At 40.7% G+C, this 17,757-nt stretch overlaps 1 protein-coding gene across 2 annotated transcripts in view; it reads left to right on the plus strand.

Moving 5' to 3' along the window:
- The window catches only part of EPG5 (ectopic P-granules autophagy protein 5 homolog), a 100,512-nt gene that overhangs the window by 30,366 nt on the left and 52,389 nt on the right, over positions 1-17,757 (plus strand). For both annotated transcript variants that reach the window (XM_032859492.1, XM_032859493.1), the window contains 9 exons: positions 1,244-1,398; positions 3,264-3,404; positions 8,154-8,318; positions 10,244-10,363; positions 11,008-11,267; positions 14,686-14,826; positions 16,294-16,438; positions 16,866-17,063; positions 17,444-17,554. In XM_032859492.1, coding sequence (XP_032715383.1) covers positions 1,244-1,398; positions 3,264-3,404; positions 8,154-8,318; positions 10,244-10,363; positions 11,008-11,267; positions 14,686-14,826; positions 16,294-16,438; positions 16,866-17,063; positions 17,444-17,554 — 1,436 coding nt within the window. The remainder of the gene's footprint in view (positions 1-1,243; positions 1,399-3,263; positions 3,405-8,153; positions 8,319-10,243; positions 10,364-11,007; positions 11,268-14,685; positions 14,827-16,293; positions 16,439-16,865; positions 17,064-17,443; positions 17,555-17,757) is intronic.

A 17,757-nucleotide genomic window follows, 5' to 3' on the forward strand; every position in this document is an offset into this window, starting at 1 on the left:
TTATTCCTTTTATTTTTAGAAGGACTAAGAGAACATTTTACTCTGTATACTCGTATGTAATAATTTTGAAATTCGAAAGACTGCTTTATTGCTTCGACATATTAGAATGATAATTCCAGTTTTCATTATTCTTGAAATGCTCTGGGTAGAACTTGGTATGATCCCAGCTCGGGGATGAGAAATGAAAATTGGGTTGTAAATGCCCCCATGGAGTTATTTTGAAAATAACATTTGATGGACTACCTTTGATTTCTGAAATGTGTAAACACCTGGAAAGAAGTGTAGGCTTACTGCTTTCTTATTGTGCAAATTCCATCAGGGGAATGTATTTTTTTTTTTTTTTTAAGATTTTATTTATTTATTTGACAGAGAGAGATCACAAGTAGACAGAGAAGCAGGCAGAGAGAGAGAGGGAAGCAGACTCCCTGCTGAGCAGGGAGCCCGATGCGGGACTCGATCCCAGGACCCTGAGATCATGACCTGAGCCGAAGGCAGCGGCTTAACCCACTGAGCCACCCAGGCGCCCAGGGGAATGTATTTTTTAAACAGACTATTTTTTCAATCTTTCCCCTGTATCTTTGCCTTTGTAGCATTTAGTTTTCTGTCATGGATCCCAAAACTCTAGTGCCCCCTAGTGACAAAATAGTGTATTGCGTACACTGCATCCTCGGAGAAGTTGGTAGAATGAACACACTGTGTACTATTTATCACATTTAGCAGTATTGCAGTCATGGTTGTAACTACTTTCTTGCCCCAGATTTTCATTTATAAGAAAATCTCTTTTGTTTGGAATGAATGCTGTGTTTGCACTGAGTGCTTTGCTAGTCTTAGCAGTTCTCATTAGTAAGGTCGTCATCATTCATTTGGCTGACAGTTAACAAAATTGTTTCAGATGTGTCTTTGAAGGTGTCTCACCTGGTGACAAAACCTGTCACTAGTCACTAGTGTCATTTAATCTTCAACAACCTTTTAAGGCAGATGGAGAAACTGAGGCTTGGGGGTATTAAGTGTTAACTTTGAGGCTACATTATATGTAGAGTTGGAATTTCATCTGGTCCCTGCCTTTTCCCCCGAAGCCTGTAGAAATCCATTCTGGAACAAAGAATCGTTTCTAAATATTATAAATATATTAAAAGATATTTCTAAATATCTTCTAATTTTATACCTCCTTTCTCTCTGGGAGAGTGATTAAAAGTGATATCTCTTCATTCTTTCTTCTAATTTTCTTGCCCTGAACTTGCAGACCCAGAACACTTTGTGAACTTTGAGAAGTGTCTTTCTTCCATGAATAGCTCGGAAGAGATTTGCCTTCTGACTACATTTGCTCAGATGGCTCAGGCCAGAAGAACCAATGTGGATGAAGATTTCATAAAAATTATTGTTCTGGAGATATATGAGGTTAGAATATTAAGTTTTAGAAGTCAGCTAAAAAATGTTTTCTTTGGGATTGTTTTCTTTGGGATGTTTGTTTCTTTGGGATTGTTTGGGATGTTTCTTTTGGGATTGCTTTACAAAAAAAAATGTGACTAACTTGTACTGGGTATGGAAGGAGGTAGAAAATCAAACGAATATCATGTTGCTATAAGGAGTATTGAAAATATGAATCCTGCTCATTCCACTTCCCCTTACTCTCTTGACATTTGATGGGTGAGTTTCAATGAGGAATAGACCATCTGGCACAGCCTGACACTTGCGGTTTTAACAGTGTCTGCTGCTGCTCTGCCCCACAACACTGCCAGTAACACGGAGGCCTGGCTTCTGAGCCAGTTTATTTATTTGTAAAAAGATTTTATTTATTTATTTAGTGTGCAAGTGGGGGGAGGGGCAGAGGGCAAGGGAATGAGAATATCAAGAGACACCCCAGTGAGCTCTGAGCCTGACACAGGGCTCGATTCCACAATCCCGAGATCATGACCTCAGCTGATATCAAGAGTCAGGCGCATAACCAGCTGAGCCACCCAGGCGCCCCTGCCGAGCCAGTTTATATGAAGTGGTGGAAAGAATACTGACGCTCACATAGAAGACCTGTGCTTATTTTAACTCTGCTAGCAGTTTCCCATCTCACAGCTGAAAAGGTGCCTTCCCACTCTGGGCTCAGCTTCCTCAGCTATAAAATGACGAGGTGGGATGAGATCCTTGCCTTCTTCCGCTAAGCCGTCACTAAGGGAGGAAGAGAGTAGACTCTGGACCCTGAGTGTCTAGAGGCATAACCCATATATTTAAAAAGATGCATATTTTCCATTTAGGGTGTCATTTATTTGTTTATTTTCATTAAAAAGTATTTCTTCCAAACTATTCAAGTAAACTTGAAGTCAAATTATGTTTGAAGAAGATTATCTGAGTTTATAATTTTCTCCCCAGTACTCTGGTTTGAGAATGATACAACTGGATGATCTAAAGTTCTTTTCCAGGATCAAATACTAGGCTATTCAAACACTAGGCTATTGTACTTTGTACTTAGCGTGAAGTTAAGGCCTAAATCAGTCTGGCATGCCAGACTATCTTCATGATATGAGAATATTGCAGGGGGTTGGGGAAAGACTGTTTTCATATACAGTAAGTGGTGTTCTCAAGGTCTTTTGTGAAAGTAACATTTGTATTCTTGAATGTTTCAAGGATGTTGGCCAGTACTTAGAGTAAAAATTACATTGTGTATTACATTCTGATTCTTCTTGTGTGTCTGTGTGTATGTGTACATGTGTGAAATTGAAGCAGCACTTAATCTTACTGAGACGCACTCTCACTTTTTTCTGTTATTTTTTTGTTCTATTCCCTTGTATTTTTAAAAAAATCTGCTTGCCATTGACATCAATGGATTGCAGCCTGTACTTCGGAATATGTTGTTCAAGAGGCATTGGTGAACATTGCTATTTTAGAAGCTCTTGTCAGTGGGGATCTTATTTTGTAGGAGAAAATAGGTATTTCTATGAAATGCATTCTGATTTTTATCATTTTAGCAGTTTTAAAGAAGTTTTTACACCAAAGGGACTATTTTATAGCTACAGACAGACTTTGGGATGTATTTACTATGCAGGGCAGTTGGAGTTGTTGTTTTATAGTTGCTTCCCTGCCCCTTCTGACTCCCAGCCTCAGGATAGACGGTTTGCCTTCTGAAGGTTCGACATCTTCTTGAACATAGTGTGACCTGAGGCTCAGTGTGAGATTCTTTCTCGTTTGCTTGAAGATGTCCTAAATGAAGTATGGAACTGTCTTTTGACTGACAATTGACTGAAAGTACCATTTCCACCTTCTCCCACCTTTAGGTATCTTACATCACCCTGTCCACCAGGGAGACTTTTTCAAAGGTTGGTCGAGAGCTCTTAGGGGCCATCACAGCTGTTCACCCTGAGATAATATCTATCCTTTTGGATCGAGTTCAAGACACCATTGACCAGGTGGGAATGGTAAGAGCAATGATTTTGTTTGTTTTGCTTTTTTTGTTCTGTTAAATCCTACACTCATGGAGCAATGAGAAAAATAGGTTGTTGGGAATGTCTGAGTCACAGGCACAGCAGGGTGAAGAGAGCATGTACGTGTCCCAGGCTCTGCCACTCACCAGGCCTGCTTGGGGTTAGCGGCTTTGTACAAAAAGTCTGTAACCTCCCTAACAGGTTTTTCTTCTAATTGTAGTCTGTAGTTCATAACTGTTTGCATTTCAAAGTTTGTTTGGCTGTCATAATTTTTATGTTTTATACTTGGAAGAAAACAACCCTGATTAGGAAGAAAGGCCCTATTTACATCAGCCAAAAGCAAAATTAAAAGTGGTGATTTAGGTTGACTTCTGTCATTTGTCACAGCCCCTTTTGTAATCTTTGTCCATGTTAAAAACAGCTGTGTTGTGATATAATTCATATGCCATACAATTAATCTGCTTAAAGCTTGTAAGCCAATGGCTTTTAGTATACTCATAGAGTTGCGCAGCCATCACCATTCTCAATTTTAGAACATTTTCATCACCTCAGAAAGAAACCACAAGGTCTTTAACTCTTACACTCTGTCTCTCTCTTCCTGGCAGCCCTAAGCCATCACTAATGTGCCTTTTGTCTCTAGATTTGACTCTTCTGGACATTTTATTTTATTTAATTTTATTTTTATTTTTTAAAAAGATTATTTATTTATTTATTCGACAGAGAGATAGAGAGGGAACACAAGCAGGCAGAGTGGGAGAGGGAGAAGCAGGCTTCCCGCTGAGCAGAGAGCCCAAAGTGGGGCTTGATCTCAGGACCCTGGGATCATGACCTGAGCCAAAGGCAGATGCTTAATGACTTAGCCACCCAGGCGCCCCTCTTCTGAACATATTATATAAACAGAGTTATATGATAGGTGGTCTGTGACTGGCTGCTTTTACTTAGCGTAATGTTTTTCAGGTTCATCCGTGTTGTAGCATGAGTCAGTGCTTTCTGCTTTTTGATGGCCAAATAACATTCCATTGTAGGCATGTGCCATTTTTTAAAAACATGCACTTAACGAAGATCTTCATCATCATCTTTAAGAAGGCTGTAATGTGTGAGTTTTTCTAATGGCAGGGAGTCACGTATTATAACTTGAAGAGGAACATTTAAAGCACTTTTCTGTATGGTATTTGCAAAGGGCCCTTCTGTCTTGTAGTCACTGCATTATTCCTGTATGATAGATGACTGATAACTGTCACAAAAGTGGGCAAATTCCAGTGAAAGATTGGTTCACGAGACACATTTTTTTCTAAATAAAGGATACATGATATACCGTGCTTTCCTTGGAAGAGTACATGGTACTTTTTTTTACATTAAAAGATTTAATGGTGGTAAATTATATGCAACATAAAATATACCATTTTTGCCCTTTTTAAGTTCAGTGACATTAAGTACATTCACATTGTCTTGCTGCCTACCGTCCCCATCATCCATCTGTAGACCTCTTTTCATCTTGCAAAACTGGAACTCAGTACCAATTAAACAGGAAGTCTCCTTTACCTTCATCCTCCTCCCTCCAGCCCTGGCAGCCAACATTCTACTTTCTCTATGAGTTTGACTGGTCCGGGTACCTCATATAAGTGAAACCATCCAGTATTTCTCCTTTTGTGATTGGCTTACTTCATTTAACATATTGTGGTCAATGTTTATGCATGTCATAGCATGTGTCAGAATTTCCTTCCTTTTTAAGCCAGAATAATATTCTATTGTAAGTATGGACATTTTGTTTGTCTGTTCATCTCTTGATGGGCACTCAGATTGCTTCTTCCTTTTGGCTGCTGTGAATAATGCTGCTACGAATAGGAGAATACAGCTTTCTCTTTGAGATCATGCTTTCCATTCTTTTGGGGATATGCCCAGAAGTAGAATTGCTGGAACATCAGGTAATTCTATTTATCATTTTTTGAGGCACCACCATACTGTTTTCCATGTGGCAGTAGTAGTTTTTAAGGAAAGCATTGTAGCCCACTGTGATATGCTTATGTTGAGATGAAAGGCTTTTTATGTGCAACATACAGGAGCATGTTTTTAGTTGTTCAGGTTCGAGTGATTATCTGATGGGATGAGTCCCAAAGAAATATACATGGGGGAGGTGTCACAAGATTCTTCCCATTTGATTGAACTCATCACTATTTTCTCTTAAGTGTTTTTCTGGTTTTGAGTACACTTATATTTTAAATTTAGTCATAATACTTCAAGTAGTAAACTCTGCCCAGAGGTATATTTAACTGTAAAAGTTGGGACCATAAGGTTTTTAGAGCACATCTTGTTAAAGATGGCTCTCCTCTCTGTTTATACCTGTAGTTCCTTTGCACTCTGTGAACTTGCTGACATTTTTGGAGGAACTTGTTCAAACCCTCTATACCTTTAGATGAATAGGATAGCTCTGAAGATTTTTGTTGTCACCTTGGGATAATCAGGAATCAGATCTAGCCCCAGAGACTGGGAATGATCTCTGGGCTCTAAACTGTTCTAGTTTTCAAATGTTGAACCATTATTGTTCCCTGGAATAAAAGCCACTGAATCATGGTGTATTATTTTTGATATATGTTGATAGATTCAGTTTGATAATATTTTTTGTTGAGGATTTTTACATGTATATTTATGAGGGTATTGATCTCTAGTTTTATTGTTATGTCTTCGTTAGGTTTTTATTTTAGGATTATGTTGGCCTCATCATGTGAGTTGGGAAGCATTCCTTCTTCTGTTTCTTGTAAGAGTTTTTTAAGATTGCTGTTAATTCTAACTTGACTGTTTGATGGAGTTAACAGTGAAAAAATCATCTAGCCCTAGAGTTTTTTTGGTAGAAAACCCTTTGATAACAATTTGCATTTTTTAAACACACAGAGCTCTTCAGATTTTTATTTTTCCTTAGTTAGTTTTGGTAGGTTATGTTTTTAAAGGCATTTTCCAATTTCATCTAACTAGTTGAATTTATTGGCGTAGAGTTTTTGGTAATATTCCTTTGTTAACCTTTTAATGTCCCTAGGTCTTTCATGATAGTCACACTTTGATTCTTAGTGGACAGATACATGCTAAACCATAATTTTATCTAGCTGGGATAGATGTTTTTCTGGATGGATTTCATTGCTGTGCTAACTGTTCTAGAACCATTATTTTGCCCTTTCTTTCAAATTCTCATGGGGTAAAGTAGGATTTTTCCATCTCTAAAATTATTATTTTACCATTTTATTGAGAATATTCAAGACCCTTATTAACAAGTCCTCATGAAAATTTAACTGTGAGTGCACACATACACACAAAGGAAAGATTTCTTTAAAATTGATTCTTTCTACTGTTCTTTCACATTTTGTTTTGCCTCTCATTGGGAGCAGTGCAGAAACCTGAAAAATACTAGTATGTATGTATGTTCTAGATCTGTGTTGTCCAATACAGTAGCCACTAGGTATGTGTAACTATAGAGTCCTTAAAAGATGGCTAGCCCAAATTGAGGTGTACTGTAAGTGTAAACTACTCACTAGGTTTCAAAGACTTCATATGAACAAAAGTATGTAACCTGTCTCAATAGTTTTGTGTAATGATTATATGTTGATAACGTACTGGGTGTATGGGACTAAATGAAATATATTATTAAAATTAACTTTACTTGGTTAACTCTTAAAAATGTGGTGGCTGTTAGAAAAATTAAAATTACATATTGACTTGCATTATGCTTCCATTGGCTAGCACTGTTCTAGACATTATAAAATGAATTGCTCTTCTGATCAGTCCCCCTTAAAACAAACTATTGAGTGAACCCAGATTTATCTTAATTTGCACACATGGATATGTTGTTCACAAAGTTGATGCTATAGACTTTTTGTAAACAGATTTTAAAAACTTTTTATTACAGAATCTTTCAAATCTCTATAAAAGAGAGAATAGGGTCATGGATCCCTTTGTATCCATCATCCAGCTTCAACAGTTACCAACTCTTGGTCCATCTTATTTCCTCTTCACCTCCATCGAGTCCTTTCCCTCCTCCCCAGATTGCTTGGAAGCTAACAGAAATACCTTTTTAAATGTCACAGAAGAAATAATTATTTTTTTATAGTTGACATGCAATATTATATTCATTTCAGGTGTGCAACATAGTGACTTGACAGTTGCATACATTATGAGATGCTCGCCATACACTAAATGTAGTCACCATCTGTCATTATACAAAGTGATTATAATATCATTGAGTGTAATCCCTATCTGTAGTTCTCATCCCTGTGACTTATTTTATAACTGGAAGTTTGTACCTTTTTGCCCATCCCCTTACTCTCCTCACCTCTGGCAACTACTAGTTTGTTCTCTGTCTTTAGTCTAGTTCTATTTTTTGTTTATTTAAATAATTATTTAACGTGTTAAATCTTCTTGTAAAATAAATGACTATCTCCTCATTTATCATAGCTTTAAATTTGGGTCTTGGTACTCTTAAATGGTTTTCTTAAGTGGAAGTAAACCATTTTATATATAATAAAAGATTAATGACCTTTACAAAGGGTAACAAAATGTGCTTTTGGTGTATTACTGGTTTTAATACTTACTTCATTTGGTTGTGCATGATGTCCATTTCATTTGTCTAAAAATCAAACAAAACCTCACTTCCTTTTGGAAAAAAAAATTTTCAAGCAGTTTAATAATATAATATTAAAGTAACACAGGATTGTTCTTAATTTCGATCTTAATTATGATCATTTTCTTTCAAATAAGGTTTCTTTATACTTGTTTAAAGAACTGCCTTTGTATCTCTGGCGACCATCTGCCTCTGAGATAGCAGTGATTCGGGATTGGTTATTGAATTATAACCTGACAGTGGTGAAGAATAAATTGGCCTGCGTTATTCTAGAAGGACTGAATTGGGGATTTGGTGAACAGGTATGTGTTAAAACCATCCTTTAGAGACTGGAGGTTCTATACACATCAGTTTTAAGGAAACATTTTCTCAAAATGTAAAAACATTTTCAATTATCATTTGCAAGGTCTGCAAATTCTATTAGCTGTGTCAGAGTTTAGGGTCTTTCCTTTAATTCTGTTTTGCAGAGTGACCATCCTTTAAATGAAGATAAATTGTTCCATGGTGAAAATTCTTCACTTTTTCCTTAGATCATTTGTATCTGTTGTGTTCTCTCTTGCTGTTTACTGAAGTTCCTCCTACTTGCCTCTCCTGCATTTTGTCTCACATGTCACTGCCACATTTGTTGCCTGAAACACTGTGCATTGCTTAAGAACCTGCACTCACAGCCAGCCTGCATGCCTGGGTTCTGTTCCCAGCTCTGCCACCTCCTGGCTACGTGACCCTGAAGGCATCCTGAACTCTCAGGGCTTCAGCTGGTCATCCGTCGGCATTGATAAGAGCGTGCTTACCTTGTAGGGTCGTTGTAAGCATTCAGCAATTTAGGACAGGCAGAACATTTAGGACAATTCTTGGTGCACATTAAGTACTCAGCAGTGGTAGTTTTTGTTAATAATAGTTTATTAATAACTTTATTAATAATAGCTTATTATTATTCAGAGTTTGCTACTTATCATATGTATCATATGTCTCCAAAGATGCCATGTCAGTGATTTTAATTGTTAAAACTTGCCTTCCTCTTTACCCTAGACTTTATTAGTTAGCTCCTAGAGCAGAATGTTTCGATATGATACAGGGAAAATGGAAGAGAACTCATCCCTCTCTGCCTGCCAGCTTTTGTTCTGAGCAAATCATTTAGTCCTCATAGCTGTCTTGTGAGGTTTGCATGAACTTGACCTCTGTTGTATAGATGAGAAAACTGGAGCCAGGCAGCTTTTCTCCCTGGACGTCCCTAGCTACCTGGGTCTGCCCCTGGGTCCTTTTGGAGCTTCTCCCACTCCAGTGCTGGTGGGTGAGCGCTATAGGGGGTTGTCTTCCATCTTCACGTTCTCTGATTTGTGAGTAGAGCCCCCCTCCCCCTAGGCCTTCCTCTCCCACCAGGCTGTGTGAAGACTTCCCTGTGAGAGTCTCTACGATTGATCCTTTGCTAGTTAGGAAAGTCATCTTCCATTAAAGGATTAAGAAATGTATTTCTTCAGGTTGCAAGGAAGATTGGATGGGAAATTCGATAGGCAACTTCAGGCTTCTGAAGGAATATTTTATCTGTGTTGTTGAGTATCTTTTTTTTTTTTTAAGATTTTATTTATTATTTGTTTATTTAGAGAACGCACCTGTGTGTGTGTGTGATGGGGGGAGTGCGGGGTGCAGATGGGGCGAGTGCGGGGTGCAGATGGGGCAGAGGGAGAGGGAGAGAGAATCTCAAGCAGAGACCCTGAGATCATGACTTGAGCTGAAATCAAGACATTTAAGTGACTGAGCCCACCCAGGTGCCCCTGTGTTGTTGAGCATCTTACATATTTTCCACTGATGATAGAATAATGAAAAGAAATATAGATGTAATTTATTAAATATTTTCCTATTTAATAATAATTGAACAATTTCCCAGTTTGTGGTAATGCCTTTAAACTTGTAACCCAAAGACTTTATAGAGCTTCTAGGGTAGGGACAGGGGAGTTACATTCAAAGATACCTTTGATATGTGGGGTCCGAGATGAGTCAGTTTCAAACCTATACTGCACTTAGATGTGCAGTATAATGGTTCTTTAAGATTTCAGTGTCTTTTCCTATTGTCGTTTTATAACTTAATTGTTAGGGGATGTAATTTTTGGAAAGCTCAAGTTCTGTATCCAAGATCCTTCTTTACTACTTTTCTTAGTCGTTTTGTTCAAGGGTATGTTAAAAAAAAAAATCAAGATGGCATGTTTGTAATTATTTTTCTCCTTCAAAGGGTACCCTTCATCTGGATCGAGCAGTCCATGCTGAAGTGGCTTTAATGGTTCTTGAAGCGTACCAGAAATACCTTGCACAGAAGCCCTATGCCGGGCTTCTTTCTGAAAGTATGAAGCAGGTATTTCCTTTTCTTATATATGGAGAACATCTTTATTTGTAAGTTGCCTGGGTGGATACAGTTACAGTGTTTACCCTTAGATTGCCTAAGAACATCTGGCAATTTAAGAGATTAAAATTGAATTCTGTGGTTGGATAAAGATTTTTCTTTGAGAAGTAGCCTACATATGACCATTTTAGTATTGTGGAAATCCATGTGAGCTAGACCTGGCAGGTACTGGCTCAGGGGAACAGACTTCAATCAGGAACTTTGCAAACCAGGTTGTTAACCTGTTGGTAGCTTGAAACTGACCATGATGGGAGTTTTTACAGGACCAAAATTGACAAGCCCTGTAAAGGATCTCCCAGGCTCCAGCTGGTTGTTAAAACTTACTTATCGTCACAGCATTTGTTGTGTACCAGCTTTTGTATTATTACTCCTTTGCTTGCACTGACTCAGATCAGGTTCACAAAGTGACTAGCAAGTGAGCGGAAGTGGTCAGTTGTGAGAAATTGCTTTAATTGAGTGCTGCAAACACTGAGTACTGGTAAGTAGTACGTCCTCTCTTTTGAGGACGTTGTCGATCACAGAAGGAAATGGGTGGGTGAGCTTACTGATTTAATTTGTATGTGACTAATGTGGTTTAAAATAAATAATTGTTTTAGGTTTCCTATTTGGCCAGTATTGTTCGATATGGAGAGACACCTGAGACCTCATTTAACCAGTGGGCCTGGAACTTGATCTTGAGGTTAAAACTGCACAAAAATGATTATGGAATACAGCAGAATTGTCCAACTGTTCCCTTCTCCAGCACTGTGCCTGACATGACAGAGTCACCCACGTTTCATCCTCTCTTGAAGGCTGTTAAGGCGGGCATGCCCATCGGCTGTTATCTGGCCTTAGCTATGACTGCCGTGGGCCACAGGTACAGTGTGGGCTGAACCCCTAGGGTTGCTGAATCTCAGTCAGTGATTCTAGATCTCATTTTGCACATCCCAAGGTCTGAGGCCTCCATCAAACCTATCCAAGGGTGATAAGGACCAAATCATAAGCCTTATTAATGGTTTCTCCAGGGGAAATGCTGCCCAAATTCATATAAGACATACTTGTACCGAGAGTCACCTCGTAGAGTATGGAGAGGGTATGCCTTTCCACAAGAGTGGAATGTTCATGTCAGCAGTAAGTGTTTTCTTTTCCTTGGAATAGAGAGCACATAAAAATAATTGGCCATCCATACTGCATTTTGTTTAATGGCAGCCCAGCTTCTCTCCTATAGGGCTAAACCTGCCCAGGGGAAGGAAATTCCTGATCAGGTCACATGTCTCTCTGGCATGAGTCCAGAGTTGTCTCTGTTTCTTTCACTGGAGCATTTGCCACACTGCATTGTAGTCTGTTCAGTCTTCCCGGGATCGTCCGTGAGGTCCTAACCTCAGGAACCATGTTTGTCTTGTGTTACCATTTCATCCCTACTACTGATGATGGCTGTAGCTGGTGCCATAAGTAGCTGGTGCAGAGAGTAAGTGAATGAGTTCTTAACTGGTTAAAAATCCCATTATTTTTTTTAAAAGATCATTTTCCTACGGCATATTAATTTTTTCTAGCCTACCTGTTTTTCTAAAATCTCTTTCACCTCCACACTTCCTGGTTCACACATTTTAGACTCACTGTGATATCTCATTAGCATCCCAATTTCAACATCTTGTTTCACATTACGTATATTTTTAGTGGGTTGCCCGCTGTCCTATCAGTTGTTTGTGCTCTGAAGTGGGAGAGATTCGGAATTGGTAGTTAGCTGCCTTCAGACTGCTGGCAGTTCAGTGGAGCTGGTGGACAGAAAGCAGTTGGCGCTGAAGATGTGACCGGGGGCCGGCTGAGGTTGGTGGAACGATGCTCCGCCATTCTGGCTACTCTTTACAGTGCTGTCTAGAGTGATTCTAAAGCTACCTGGATGGGGAGGAGGGTGAGAGTCCGAATCTCATTGGCCTCGGGGCCAGATTATTCTACGGTACAGCCTGGATTGGGAAGGAATTTCAAGGAAGGGGAGATCATGAGGGCAGGATGCCTACATGGAGGAGCTAAGCTTTGGAGAGGAGTCTTAAGTAGAGAAGGCATCTGAGGCTGGGGGCAGAGTGTGATGCTCATCTGCTCAGGTGATCAGTGCCCCCAATGTGGAAGATTCAGCCACGGGCCTTGCCCCACCCCCCCAACTCCCCGCAGCACCTGTGCACTCTGAGCCCCACCCGTACTGTACCGCAGTGAGGTAGTGTCTCTCGCTCCCCTGCACTCCATGCTCCTCGAGGGCGGGGCATTGTCTTGTCATCTGCGGATCTCCGCAGCTTGGAGTAGGAGGTGCTTGGCTACATGAACATGGGAGGGAGCAGTGGGTGTCCGAGTGAGGAGGGGGGAGGTGTGGGGTGACGAGGAAGCGCCCCTGACTGAAGCCCCTGCGTCACATTAGGGAGTGGAGGTGAGCTGGTGGGTGAGGACGCCCAGCTGTGATGGACAGATGTGAAAGTCCGGTGGAAGGGGGTAGAACTGATCCACTGGGATGAGGAGAGATGTTACACAGGTGCTTTGGAAGGCAGTCTGCGTTTTTCCAGTAACTGTAGTGTCATTTGCTAGGCCCAGTTTCCGGTACCTCAGGTTCCTCATCTCTAAAACGGGAGTTATGACAGTACTAGACTTGATGAGCCTTGAGCGAGTGGTGATACATGTGGATTCTGAGTGTAGTGGTCTGAACTTAATCTTTCATGATTTCTCTTGTGTCTTGTATTCCTTCTGGGAACGCATCTCCTTGTTCGCTGATGCTACCGTGGGTCTGTTTGCTTGGTGCTGATTACTGAATCCCTAATGGGAGTGAAGATGAGAATAAAGTGTTTCTCTTTGGGCTACTATGGTAGTCAGGGATGTATATACACTAGAACTAACTTAAAACAATCTCACGAATGTGCTTGGGGTTGGGGACAGAGTGTGCAGGGATGCGAGTTGTGCATGAATATAGTATCATGTAGTACAGAGAATAATAGGCAGAGAAATCACCCAGAATCTTTCTCACCCTAACGAAACATTGTTTTTTTTTTTTTCTGTTGGTTTTTATGCAGTATTTCTTCCTTTGATCTTTTTTAGAGTTATAATGTATGCATAATTTTGTAAATCCTTTGTTTCTCATTCTGATATTACAGACATTTTCCTGTGGCATAATCTTTGTGCTGTTACTTTTATTTTTTGAGAGGACTTTTTACCCTAGAATTAAGGCAGTGTAATCAAACTATAGAAGTAGGAAGATGGGAGAAAGAGCCACTTACTTCTGCTTCTCCAGCACAATGACCATTTTGGCGTGACATCATCCCTGTGTTTTTTTCCTTCTATATGATTCTTTATTAGTGTTCACCCTCCTGCCCCCCAGCATCAGTATAGTAGAATTTTACCATGTTGCCCTTGGATATCATATGCATTCTTTTTGAAGATTTTATTTATTTATTTTATTTTTTAGAGAGAGAGAGAGGGAGAGAGTGCCAGTGTGGGGGAGGAACAAAGGCGGTGGGGAAAGAATTTTAAATTGTGCTGAGCACGGAATCCCATTTGGGGCTCGATCTCACTCTGAGATCATGACCTGAGCTGAAACCAAGAGTCGGATGCTTAACCGACTAAGCCACCCAGGTGCCCCTCATAAGCATTATTTTTATGTGATGTAATAATATTTGCAATGAATGGATTTTTCCAAAATTTACATAATCATTTCTGCCTCTTAAGTTTGTGTTTTTAAATTTTGAAAAGTGCATCTTTACATGACTCATCTGTCATATTTTTCTCCACCTTTGAGATTATTTCTTAAAGATAGGTTTTCTGAAGTGAGTCAGAGAATAGATAAATTTTTATGCAAATTGGTTTCAGAAGAATTTTGCCAGCTTATACTAACAGAGTGAACTCACTTTTGAATCTTCCCTTTGCTCGCATACCTTGTGGAAATACGCAGACAATGAGAGCCCCATGGCTCTTAGAAGAAACACCATTTGGGAAGCAAAATTGGGTAGTGGCCAGTGCTCTGGACTGGAAATTTGCAAACCTGGGTTCTCATTTTGGCCTTGCACTAGGAAATTATGTGAATTTGGGCATGAATACCTCACTGTTCTCATCTATAAAGTAAAAATACAGATGAACTGTTAAATTCCTTTGTACTTCCTGAGTCCCAGTGCTGGTATTTCTGTGTGAAGTTTGGCTATGCACAACATGTGTTGGAGACCTGAGATCATCTGGGTGGCAAGTGGGCTGATGGCCCATTGGAAGAAAATCATCCTGAACTGGCAACCTTGACTGCTCATTGCCTTTGTCTCTTTCCATAGCATCGAGAAGTTCTGTGCAGAAGGCATCTCACTGTTGGGAATTCTGGTCCAGTCGAGGCATTTGAGAACAGTGGTTCATGTCCTGGATAAGATCCTGCCTTTGTTCTACCCTTGCCAGTATTACCTTCTGAAGAATGAGCAGTGAGTAGAATACAGCCCAGGGAGGACTGACAACTGTGTTTTCAAGTAAAGTAGGGAATGATGTGATTTGGTAGTGTATTTTTTAGGAGGCAGAAAACTTCCTGCCCAGTTTAGAATGCAGGTTGATGAACAGTGACTCTTAATAATGATTCCAGTTGATGAACAGTGACTCTTAATAATGATTCCAGTTTATTTTCTTGAGAGATATTTCCCTTTCTTACCTAATTTTAGATTGCTTGTAGCTTATTAGTATTTGACAAAGCGGCTGTTTCCATGAAACCTGCTGACATTGGGCAGCAAATGGCTTTGCCATTCTAACAGTAGTGAAACACATTGCTTTTCATTGTCTGCAGTATTACAGACAGATGAGATACATAGGAAGGTTCTCATCACACGAGACATTGATAATCTTGTGGAGAAAAGACTTTTGAGGTAATTACAAAGTCATGAAGCAAGACCATGCTGTGTGTATAGGTTGCATTTGCATATGGGTAAAAGTATATGGGATTTATAGTAAAAGAAATAGCTGGTTGGGGAGGGAGGGAATTAAGGATAGGGTATTAATCAAGATTCTTGATTGAACATGATAAAAATCCAGTGCACACTGGTTTCACCACGAAGGGCATATAATGGTTCATGTAATTGGGAAAAAAAGCTCATGATAACATCAGGTGATTCTATTCTAAAGTGGTAGTTCTCAGCCAGGGGTGATTTGACCTTCAGAGGACATTTGGTAATGTCTAGAGATGATTTTGGTCACATCCTGGTGGGGGTGGGGTAGGTGGCAGTAGGTGGTTGAGCAAGGGGATGGTTGAGGGGAAGGGATGGAGACTTAGTGGGTTAGGTATATTTTAGATGGCAGGGAGGGGTCAGGAAGTGTCCTTTGGGGAAAGGACATTGTAAATGAGATGCGTGGGGAATGAGTAGGAGTTTGCCAGGTTAGGTGTTGGGGAGTGTTTCAGGGAGAAAACCCAGACGCAACAAAGGAGAGAGGAGGGAGTCGGTACATCCAGGGAACTGAGGGCACTTCCTGACTAATTGTGGTGGGACACCCCCGACAAGTGCCCCTTATACCAACCACCTTGTATGAAGGTGACACCCAGTACCAGATTGTGATGATTTTCTAAACATCTCAGCTTTTGTGAGGGTGGGAAGTGGGGAGGGGATAAAGGGGCCCTTGGGATGTTGTTCCTCTGATGCTCTTTAATTTGTGTGCATTTGTATGTCTTGGATCTATCTGTTCACTGTACTTCTGCAGGTAGATAGAATTCCTTTTAACCCACCTTAAATTTGAAAACTTCATTCTTCTGAAATTCTCGAAGATTTATTGAAATCCCTAAGTAGAACTTTGATCTGCAAATGGGATCAGTTTTAATATTTTTCTGTTTCCTCATAAGTAATTAGCTACTGGAAACTTTATTGACTTCTGATTAGAAGGTCAAATGTGTTCCCCTTCATTCCTGGCAGGTTCCTGTCACACCTCCTCCTGTTCCTGCACTTGGACAGCGGTGTCCCTCAGGGTGTCACACAGCAGGTCACCCACAAGGTGGCACAGCACCTGACAGGAGCCAGCCATGGAGACAACATGAAGCTTCTCAACAGCATGATCCAGGTCAGGCCCCTAGGAAGCCCCTGCATCCACGCTGGCCCATCTTCCCCGTCAGGCACCCTGCTTTAGCACAGCTGAGTGTTGGTCATTTCAAAGCACTTGGCACAGTGCTTTTGGCCAAGAACATCAGCAGACTTGGGCTTTGCAGTGGAAGTAGTTATTTTGTTGGTGTCTTAAAAATGGGAGACTGGGGGCGCCTGGGTGGCTCAGTGGGTTAAAGCCTGCCTTCGGCTCAGGTCATGATCCCAGGGTCCTGGGATCGAGCCCCACATCGGGCTCTCTGCTCAGCAGGGAGCCTGCTTCCTCCTATCTCTCTGCCTGCTTCTCTGCCTACTTGTGATCTCTGTCTGTCGAATAAATAAATAAAACATTAAAAAAAAAATGGGAGACTGACTCTTACCTCCACATCACCTAAGCCCTTTCTCCATAGGCCCACATATCCGTAAGCACCCAGCCCAATGAAGTGGGCCCTGTTGCCGTGTTGGAGTTCTGGGTCCAGGCTCTAATAAGCCAGCATCTTTGGTACCGAGAGCAAGCCATCCTCTTCCTCATGGACCACTTGTGTAAAACAGCTTTTGAGCTGATGCAGGAAGACTGTGTGCAGAAATTACTCTACCAGCAACATAAGGTAAACCTGTTAGAGAATTTGTCTTTCAATCCTTGAAAAGACAGTGGCCTTCCCAGAACATTCCCCAAATGCATAGTTCCCAGTACTTACTCTGGGGCCAGTGCCTTTTTAAAGCTTGTTTTTGATAGTGCCTTATCTTAGGAACCATAGTCCCTGCTAGTGTAGACTCTAGGGAAGCCAAAGGAAAAGACCCCCCAGGAGGAGCCTTGCTCCTTGCATTTGACTGTAACACACTGTCTACGACTCTCATTGCTGAGGGACTAATTAGTGAAGTCCATGTCTTACCAGAACCTACCATCATAAGAGGCTAGTTGCTGATATTCTCGATAAGGTTTTTTAAAAACCTTTTCTCTTTGCTGCATATCCTGTCCCGTGTGTAGAATGCTTTGGGTTACCACTGTGATCGGAGTCTGCTCTCTTCTTTGGTGAGCTGGATCGTAGCTGGCAACATCACTCCTTCTTTTGTGGAGGGCTTGGCCACGCCCACTCAGGTAGGAAAGCCCCTGTGGCCCATTGGTGACCTTTGCAAACTTTTAATGTTGTTATCATCTTTGCTGATGTAGTGCTACTAACTTTAAGTAGCGCTCCTTTAGCATTTACAGCATCGCAGAACCCTCCCAGTGGTCTCTGCTGAGGTGGCGCGGTTGCTCTTCTGTTTCATGGAGGAGTTAACTGAGATTTGGTGGGGCCGGGT

This window comes from Lontra canadensis, unplaced genomic scaffold (genome assembly GCF_010015895.1).
Source record: "Lontra canadensis isolate GAN:19392208 unplaced genomic scaffold, GSC_riverotter_1.0 scaffold17, whole genome shotgun sequence".
Lineage (NCBI taxonomy): Eukaryota > Metazoa > Chordata > Mammalia > Carnivora > Mustelidae > Lontra > Lontra canadensis.